At 40.3% G+C, this 10,409-nt stretch overlaps 1 protein-coding gene across 1 annotated transcript; it reads right to left on the minus strand.

Annotated features, from left to right (window-relative positions):
• Nucleotides 1-729: 729 nt before the first annotated feature.
• On the minus strand, nt 730-9,120 carry LOC124034293 (cyclin-dependent kinase 2-associated protein 1-like). Its single transcript, XM_046347290.1, has 4 exons — nt 8,965-9,120; nt 8,188-8,285; nt 7,011-7,137; nt 730-1,053 (listed from the first exon to the last, which is right to left on the minus strand). The coding sequence occupies exons 1-4, from the start codon at nt 9,029-9,031 to the stop codon at nt 986-988; spliced, it is 360 nt and encodes a 119-aa protein (XP_046203246.1). The 5' UTR covers nt 9,032-9,120; the 3' UTR covers nt 730-985.
• Nucleotides 9,121-10,409: the final 1,289 nt, after the last annotated feature.

Consider the following 10,409-nt stretch of genomic DNA (forward strand, 5'->3'; position numbering starts at 1 on the left):
AGACTGATCAACAAATGTCCTACCTCATTGTGATCCGTGTTGTAAATAAAGAGGACCTATTGAAATCAATTATATTGTTATCAATCTGTCTAAGAGAGGAATGATGTCAGTATTTTCAATCATTTTAATGGAAATAAGTTGTATTACACTGGGCAATAAATACAAAGATGCAAACAATGACTTTAGTACAATAGTTTATCCATAATGTGGTGTGTTTAAGTGTGGTTGGAACTATTCCTTTTGTACATACACTTGAAAGCAACGCTATTGTATTGGGTTGCACAACAATTGTCCATGGGAAGCCAGACTTCTTGTGCCGGTGGACAGGACTGTTGGTCATTTGGGGGTCTCAAAATACCCCAGCCATAATTACCAACAGTCCTGCCCACCGGCACAGTAAGATGAAATGGATAACTTCTGGCTTCCCACGGACTGTTTTTGTGCAACCAAATACAATTGAAAGCAACGCTAGTGTATGTAAACACATGCTAAAAGCACCTATCCCTTTTGCTGTAACTCGTGCTTAAATATGTTTAAAAGATGCTATAGCCACTATAGTAAAAATATACTGTAACTATTATAGTATATGTTATATTTACTATAGTAATAGTTAGTAGCTAATCAGTATATTAGCTATAGGTAGAACTCATCCATTGTCAAAATGCCCTACACTCACATTATAAAATCCATGCACGTTTCATTAAATGATAGGGGCATTGCTACATAACATGCATTTTGTTTGTTTTTATTCATACAATATTGAAATGAGGCATTTCCAAGGGGAGCACAAATAAAACCAGGAAATTCATGTCAAGTACAGCTCATAGGTCACTTTTTTGGTCAAAGCCCAATGTGCCATCGCAGTTAAAAAATAAAGTAAAAGTTTCGTTTTTATTGGTCCAATAAAAGTATTGACTAAGAGCTTCATCTTGTAGATCTTCAGTCTGGAGAGTTGGTCCAATTCAATAACATTGCACTTTGCCTGTTAGGATCTTGCATTTCTCTCTGTTTCTGCCAAGCATTCACGTACAAGCCCCCTGGCATGAATGATACCTTCAAATAAAAAAAACATAGAAAAGGTAAAAACACAATTAACAGCTTGAGTCCATGAAACATCAAATTATAACTTTACAGAACCCAATGGTGCATTGTAAGATTCCACAAGGTAAGCACAAGCTCTCGAGAACCATGGGGGGGGGGGGGGCATACAGCCCTCTCTAGGGTTCTCAGTCAAACATATGGACCACAGCTGGGCCAATATGTATTAGTCCTGAAGCTCTGTTTTAACGTTTAGAAATGTTAACCCCTGCTTGCGATATGGTTATGGACACCTTTGGAACTTTAACATCACAGAGAAAAGAGAAAATACACTTATTGTACTCCCTTTTAAAACCGATTCCCACAGGTATTTCGTGCGACACTTCATAAGCTAATAAACTCAAGAGGGACCAAAAAAAAGGCTTTAAAGTTGTTAAACCAAAAATATCAGTGGGAATATGTAGTAAATGAGATAACACTAAGTGTACCTCTCTACTGGTTACCTTTAAGGACCTGGATTTGTCTTCAGCATTAATTTGGGGAAAACTTTGCCACAGATGGAAATCACTGGCATATTTGACTTCACCCTTTATTGTGATATCCAAAGTTTTGGCATCTTCCATAAATTGCGGCTGCGAATCCGACAGAAATAATTAGAAGATGAAGCTCCGGTAATATGGATAATTATTGAAAGATAGCTCATATGCATTTTTTCCACATTGTAACGGTCCAAACTTGTGGTCGGTAGGCTGCTGGCAGGCTTCAGCCGCAGTACAGCAATGCCAAGACAGCACGATCTCATGGTTCTCAAAGGGGAAGTGAAATGACAGGCTACAATGACTTTGCTCATGAATACCACAAATTACATGTAACTATAATTCCTAGAATTCTATTTCACGGGTGACTTTTCATTATCTTATTGTGTTTTCTAGCCAACTTTACACCAATCAAAGCAGTGGAGAGTGTAGTGAAGCAAAACTTTAGTGGTCAAAACCATTCATCTTGGCGTGACGGGGGGAGCGAGTTTGCAATCATATTGCTATCATATCACACAATTATACCATTTATATAAAATGGTCATATACAGTATCAGTCAAAAGTTTGGACACACCTACTCATTCAAGGGTTCTTTATTTTTTTCTACATTGTAGAATAATAGCCCAAACCAAATCTTCCTTTGGCCGCCTCTCCTTCCAGTTCTCTGCAGCCAATGACTGGAACGAACTACAAAAATCTCTGAAGATGGAAACACTTCTCCCTCGCTAGCTTTAAGCACCAGCTGCCAGAGCAGCTCAGATTATTGCACCTGTACATAGCCCATCTATAATTTAGCCCAAACAACTATTTCTCCCACCTACTGTATTTATTTATTTGTTTTGCTCCATTGCACCCCATAATTTCTACCTTGCACATTCTTCCACTGCAAATCTACCATTCCAGTGTTTTACTTGCTATATTGTATTTACTTCGCCACCATGGCCTTTTTTTGTGCCTTTTACCTCCCTTAACTCACCTCTTTTGCTCACATTCTATAGACTTATTTTTCTACTGTATTATTGACTGTGTTTGTTTTACTCCATGTGTAACTCTGTGTTGTTGTATGTGTCGATCTGCTTTGCTTTATCTTGGCCAGGTCGCAATTGTAAATGAGAACTTGTTCTCAACTTGCCTATCTGGTTAAATAAAGGTGAAATAAAATAATTGTAAAAAATGAAGACCAACTATGAAATGACACATATGGAATCATGTAACCAAAAATGCGCTCAACCAATTTCACCTGGAATGATTTTCCAACAGTCTCGAAGGAGTTCCCACATATGCTGATCACTTGTTGACTGCTTTTCCTTCACTCTGCAGTCCAACTCATCCCAAACCATCTCATTTGGATTGAGGTCGGGTGATTGTGGAGGCCAGGTCATCCAATGCAGCACTCCATCACTTTCATTCTTGGTCAAATAGCCCTCACACGGCCTGGAGGTGTGTTGGGTCATTGTCTTGTTGAAAAACAAATGATAGTCCCACTAAGCCCAAACCAGATGGGATGGCGTATCACTGCAGAATGGTGTGGGAGCCAAGCTGGTTTAGTGTGCCTTGAATTATAAATAATCACTGACAGTGTCACCTATTGTTCACTTAATACCTTTTTTTGCACTATAGGTTTGAGCCTGTAAGTAAGCATTTCACTTTAAGGTGAACAACACCTGTTGTATTCGGCGCACGTGACAAATAAACATTGATTTGACCAGAAAAGCACCCCCACAGCATCACACCTCCTCCATGCTTCACGATGGAAAACACACATGCGTGGAGATCATCCGTTCACCTACTCTGCGTCTCAAAGACACGGCGGTTGGGACCAAATATCTCACATTTGGACTCAGACCAAAGGACAGATTTCCACTGGCCAGATGTCCATTGTTCGTGTTTCTTGGCCCAAGCAAGTCTCTTCTTCTTATTAGTGTCTTTAAGTAGTGCTTTCTTTGCAGCTATTCAACCATGAAGGCCTGATTCATGCAGTCTTCTCTGAACAGTTGATGTTGAGATGTGTCTGTTACTTGAGCTCTGAAGCATTTATTTGGGCTGGGATTTCTGAGGTTGGTAACTAATGAACTTATCCTCTGCAGCAGAGGTAACTCTGGATCTTCCTTTCCTGTGGCCGTCCTCATGAGAGCCAGTTTCATCATAGCGCCTGATGGATTTTGCGACTGCACATGAAGAAACTTTCAAAGTTCTTGAAATTTTCCGGATTGACTGACCTTCATATCTTAAAGTAACGATAGACTGTCGTTTCTCTTTGCTTATTTGAGCTGTTCTTTACATAATATGGACTTGGTCTTTTACCAAATAGGGCTATCTTCTGTATACCACCCCTGCCTTGTCACAACACAACTGCTCAAAAGCATTAAGAAGTAAAGAAATTCCACAAATGAACAGCACACTGGTTAATTGCATTTTATTCCAGGTGTCTACCTCATGAAGCTGGTTAAGAGAATGCCAAAAGTGTGCAAAACTGTCAAGGCAAAGGGTGGCTACTTGGAAGAATCTCAAATATAATTGGATTTGTTCGACACTTTTTTTGGTTACTACATGATTCAATATGTGTAATTTCATAGTTTATGTTTTCACAATTATTCTACAATGCAGAAAATAGTAAAAAGAATAAAAGAAAAACCCTGGAATGAGTGTGTCCAAACTTTTGACTCGTACTTTGAAATTGTAGTAAATTTAATCAAAATCAACAGAAATTCCTTATTTACATAAGTATTCAAACCCTTTGCTATGAGACTTGAAATTGAACTCAGGTGCATCCTGTTTCCATCGAACATCCTCAATGTTTATACAACTTGATTGGAGTCCACCTGTGGTAAATTCAATTGATTGGACATGATTTGGAATGGCACACACCTGTCTATACAAGGTCCCACAGTTGACAGTGCATGTCAGAGCAAAAAACAATCCCTGATGTTGAAGGAATTGTGCATAGAGCTCCAAGACAGGATTGTGTCGAGGCACAGATCCGGGGAAAGGTACCAAAAATGTCTGCAGCATTGAAGGTCCCCAAGAACACAGAGGCCTCCATTATTAAATGGAAGAAGTTTGGAACTACCAAGAATCTTCCTACACCTGGCCACCCAGCCAAATTGAGCAAAATGGGGAGAAGGGCCTTGGTCAGGGAGGTGACCAAGCTCTAGAGTTCCTCTGTGGAGATGGGAGAACCTTCCAGTCGAACAACCATATCTGCAGCACTCCAGCAATTAGGCCTTTATGGTAGTGGCCAGACGGAAACCACTCCTCAGTAAAAGGCACATGACAGCATGCTTGGAGTTTGCCAAAAGGCACCTAAAAACTCTCAGACCATGAGAAACAAGATTCTCTGGTCTGATGAAACCAAGATTGAACTATTTTTTTGGCCTGAATGTCAAGCATCACATCTGGAAGAAACCTGGCACCATCCCTACAGTAAAGCATGGTGGTGGCAGCATCATGATGTGGGGATGTTTTTTAGCGGCAGGGACTGGGAGACTAGTTAGGATCGAGGCAAAGATGTACGGAGCAAAGTACAGAGAGATCCTTGATGAAAACCTGCTCCAGAGCACTCAGGACCTCAGACTGGGGCGAAGGTTGACCTTCAACAGGAAAACGACCCTAAGCACACAGCCAAGACAATGAGGAGTGGCTTCGGGACATGTCTCTGAATGTCCTTGTGTGGCCCTGCCAGAGCCCAGACTTGAACCCGATTTAACAACTCTGGAGAGACCTGAAAATAGCTCTACAGCAACGCTCCCCATCCAACCGGACAGAGCTTAACAGGATCTGCAGAGAAGAATTGGAGAAACTCCCCAAGCTTGTAGTGTCATACCCAAGAAGACTATGCTGTAATCACTGCCAAAGGTGATTCAACAAAGTACTGAGTAAAGAGTCTGAATACTTATGTAAATGTAATATCAGTTTTTTAGAAATTTTCCCAAAAAATGTCAAACTTGTTTTTGCTTTGACACTATAGGGTATTATCTGTAGATTGATGAGGGGGAAAAAAACACTTTAATCAATTTTAGAATAAGGCTGTAACATAACAAAATGTGGAAAAAGTCAAGGGGATTGAATACTTTCCAAAGGCACCATCTATATATATCTATTGATAGATTACAATTGGCTCAATAATCCCCCTCCTCTCCCCTGTAACTATTCCCCAGGTCGTTGCTGAAAATGAGAATGTGTTCTCGGTCAACTTACCTGGTAAAATAACGGATATATATAAAAATAATTATATATATATATATATATATATATAGCTCAAAATTAAGTGAAAATTGACACATTATCCAATGTATTATTACAATTATTCCGCCCAAAAAGTGGAGGTGCAAAAACATAAGTTTGCTCCCCCTATTTGAATTTGCTTAATGGCTCAGGCGGCCAAGTGGACACTGTTTGGCTCAGTCGCAAAGAGGAATAACTTTGCAGTGGTTTATGATGGTTTATGATTAATAAACAATGCCATGCTGGTGGGTGGTAACATTCAAATAAAACCCAGCCCTGAAACTAGATGGAGGTTGGAAATAATTGGTAATACATGTCATGGGAAAAGACCGCATTAACACGGATTCGCACGAAGTGGGCAGTTCGGATTTGTCACTTCAAACTAGAGCGGTGATGATACCAGTATTGCAAAACAAATTATAGGGAAAAACATTACAACATGAGGCAGACCAAACTATTTGAACCTTTAAAAACCTGCTGCATGTAATATATTGGAAAATAAATAGTGACAGGATGACAACAATGATATTCGTTTCCAACATTTGGCGTTTTCCTAAATAAGTTTAATCCACTTCATGCTTTGTTTCCTTGCCAGGGCACTAAAGAGTATCGCAATACTGGTGTCGTCCCAGTCCTACTTCAAGCCCAAATATATCATACTTTTGACTAAAACGATGACTTATTGACTTAAATAGTTGTGCAAATCATATGCTCTTGGAATTTAAAACTGAGATCCACATTTGTTGAAACATCGCCATTGGTCGCACCAGTCGCATTTGTTATTATTTTTGAAAACGGGGCAGAGGTGCATTCTGCATTGTGGTAAAAAATATATAATAACATTTTTAAAAATCTTAGTACATACTCTACTGTTCTACCATGCGTGCAATGGTGTGCAATGATGTCAGAGGGGGAAAAAACTATATTTGTTGTTTGAAGTAACGTCTTTGTTGATGTAATATCGCAAACGGATGTGGCAGTTTCAACGCTACAGATTACAAATTTAAGTTATTTTTGGATGATAATTAAGTTTCATTTTCAAAATGTCAAAAAAGTATTTTAAAAGTATTGCAAGCGAGGATATTGAACCATATTGCAAGCATAGATTAACATTTTGACAGACCGTCTGGGCATTTCCACCGCATGGGCAGATAATTTTGTGAATGGACTAAGGCACTAGCATTACAGTGCATGAATAGGCAAGCACATACCTCGCTTTAGTCTCTCCATGGCACTTTTGCTCCCAGCATAAGTTGGTCTTATCTCCTTCCCAAGCTCTTCAATAATGGATAGCAGTTCTGCATATTTACTCTGAGGCACTTGACTTCCACTTGAACTCTTTGATACAATGAAAAAATGGTTTGATAATATAACGTCAATTACGTTAGTCACCAACATACACTCAGTGGCCAGTTTATTAGGTGCACAACCCCGTTCATGAAAATAGTTCGCTCCGACAGACAGTCACGTGGACGTGGCTTGCTATATAAAGCAGGCAGGCAGGCATCCAGTTACTGTTCGATTGAACATTAGAATGGGCAAAACGAGTGACCTCAGAGATGGAGTGTAGTATTAATTTTTTTTTAACCTTCATTCAGGCACTATTCAGGCACGACAGTGTCTAGGGTTCACCGAGAATGGTGCAACAAACCAAAAAAAACATCCAGTCAGTGGCAGCCGTGTGGGCGAAAACCGCTCGTTGATGAGAGGTTGAAGGAGAATGGCAAGAACCGTGCAAGCTAACAGGCGGGCCACAAACAGGCAAGTACCGGTGCAGTTCAACAGTGGTGTGCAGAACGGCATCTCAGAACACACAACTCGTCAGTCCTGGTCACGGATGGGCTATTGCAGCAGACGACCAAACCGGGTTCCACCACTATCAGCTAAAAAATTTTTTTTTTAAAGCTGCTCCAGTGGGCACACAATCACCAACACTGGACAATATTGAGGAGTAGACAAACATTGCCTGGTCCGATGAATCCCAGTTTCCTGTTGAGTCATGCCGATGGCAGAGCCAGGATTTTGCGTAAGCAGCATGAGTCCATGTCCCCATCCTGCCTGGTGTCAACGGTACAGGCTGGTGGCGTAATGGTGTAGGGAATGTTTTTCTATCACACGTTAGGTCCCTTGATACCAATTGAGCAACAATTCAATGCCCAGAAGAATTCAGGCTGTTCTGGAGCCAAAGGGAGGTCCAACCCAGTACTAGATGGGTGTATATAATAACTGGCCACTGACTGTAAATGGTACCAGAAATATTCTATATGGAAATTCATGCTTTGTGCTGCAAAAAAACATTTGGCAACATTTAAAATGTGTGGTATAATCGATCACATTAGATAATGCATTGCTATCATCCAAAACATGTTTTACAATTTCAGTCTTTACCTGTGAAAAGCTGAAAGATGGTGGTCCATAGTCATTCACTACTGGCCTGTAAGATTGCAGTGTTGATATGCTTGTTGAAGTAGAGTGAACAACAGCAACTGTTGGGAGTGAAAAAACAAAAAGATATACAGTATACTATATGCCACATGCAATACATGCATGCATTAAATTAAATTGATTTGGAATGAATCATTTGAAATTGACCAGGAATAAGTGGCTGAAACGTTACACTAGTTTTATTTATGGCATTGTTTCAATGAGTGTGTTGCATTACTTTTGTCCATTTTAAACTTGACATACATGGAGACTAATGAAGGCTGTATGGTGGGGGGGTGAGATGGAGATGCAATGAGGCTCAGAGAACACTGGGTGTCACCAAAGGGTCAAAGAACGGTCCACATCCAGATCAATCATTAGCCTTGGTGAAACAATCATGGAGGAAGCCGTACGGGTAGAATTAAGAAGCCAAAGTGATACATTTAATATACACTGTTGCAGCATCCAACCTGACAGAAAATCCGACAATAGAGTACGCATGTTCTGTTTAGGTAGACGAGTGAACAACCGAATTATAAACTTTACGGATGCACGAGAGGGAAAGGGTTTTATGATTAGTGATAATGGCGGATATGAATCAGCTCTCAGGATCTGACCCTATACATATAACTGGACAAAAACTACAGTCACGGGCTTCCCCCAGGTATTCATTACAACATCGAATTTTACAACCGACAAAACGGAGTCAAGACTAAAAATTAACTGCAATTTCCTCCTCACCTTGGTTCACGGAAGTTCCGAGAACATGCTGATGGAGGTTGGGCTTGTAAGACATTCCTAAAGACATTATAAATTAAAGAAATAAAAATCGTCCTAAAATCCAATGAAGCGTCTCTGTCTCCCTCAGACACTTTTTGTTTACAGCAGAGCAGCACCGGCAAATATGGCCGTCACTTTATATTGACACCCACAATGCAATATATCCTCACAATAGCAAATACATGCTTATTTGACCCCAAAAACAACTTTCTTAGGTTAACTATTACAAAATTCATTTAAAAAATACACGTTTTATTAAATTATTTTTCTTTAAGCTTTTTGTTATAGTGTATTGGGTTATAGTTTTAAGGCAAAATATTTTTTTTAAGTTAATGTCAAACTCAGATGACTGAATAAAAAAAACTGATGACTGACCATACAGCTCCTGGAGCCTGTGCTGGTAATACGGATAACGTAACTCAAAAAAATATTCCTATGCAATGTAATAAGGATATTATTACAATTAAATAAGTATTATCGTACACATATTGTCATTACAGTAAAATGTTTAATAATGAAAAAAAATATCCCTGGCGTAGGCCTACTCTTACGTCATTTACGCTACATGATCATGACAATTAGTTACGAGAAGTGTGTGTGTGTGTGTGTGTGTTATCGTTATCAGATGAAAATATACACTGCTCAAAAAAATAAAGGGAACACTTAAACAACACAATGTAACTCCAAATCAATCACACTTCTGTGAAATCAAACTGTCCACTTAGGAAGCAACACTGATTGACAATAAATTTCACATGCTGCTGTGCAAATGGAATAGACAACAGGTGGAAATTATAGGCAATTAGCAAGACACCCCCAATAAAGGAGTGGTTCTGCAGGTGATAACAACAGGCCACTTCTCAGTTCCTATGCTTCCTGGTTGATGTTTTGGTCACTTTTGAATGCTGGCGGTGCTTTCACTCTAGTGGTAGCATGAGACGGAGTCTACAACCCACACAAGTGGCTCAGGTAGTGCAGCTCATCCAGGATGGCACATCAATGTGAGCTGTGGCAAGAAGGTTTGCTGTGTCTATCAGCGTAGTGTCCAGAGCATGGAGGCGCTACCAGGAGACAGGCCAGTACATCAGGAGACGTGGAGGAGGCCGTAGGAGGGCAACAACCCAGCAGCAGGACCGCTACCTTTGCCTTTGTGCAAGGAGGAGCAGGAGGAGCACTGCCAGAGCCCTGCAAAATGACCTCCAGCAGGCCACAAATGTGCATGTGTCTGCTCAAACGGTCAGAAACAGACTCCATGAGGGTGGTATGAGGGCCCGACGTCCACAGGTGTGGGTTGTGCTTAGAGCCCAACACCATGCAGGACATTTAGCATTTGCCAGAGAACACCAAGATTGGCAAATTCGCCACTGGCGCCCTGTGCTCTTCACAGATGAAAGCAGGTTCACACT

This window comes from Oncorhynchus gorbuscha, linkage group LG04, assembly GCF_021184085.1.
Source record: "Oncorhynchus gorbuscha isolate QuinsamMale2020 ecotype Even-year linkage group LG04, OgorEven_v1.0, whole genome shotgun sequence".
Classification (NCBI taxonomy): domain Eukaryota; kingdom Metazoa; phylum Chordata; class Actinopteri; order Salmoniformes; family Salmonidae; genus Oncorhynchus; species Oncorhynchus gorbuscha.

Bases quoted from the DNA above. Each gene is read 5' to 3' on its own strand.
- LOC124034293 (XM_046347290.1), bottom strand. From the start codon at position 9,031: ATGTCTTTAGGAATGTCTTACAAGCCCAACCTCCATCAGCATGTTCTC. The intron at 8,286-8,964 runs GTGAGGAGGAAA...CACTCCCAACAG, and splicing joins CGGAACTTCCGTGAACCAAG to TTGCTGTTGTTCACTCTACT. The intron at 7,138-8,187 runs GTAAAGACTGAA...ATTGTATCAAAG, and splicing joins CATCTTTCAGCTTTTCACAG to AGTTCAAGTGGAAGTCAAGT.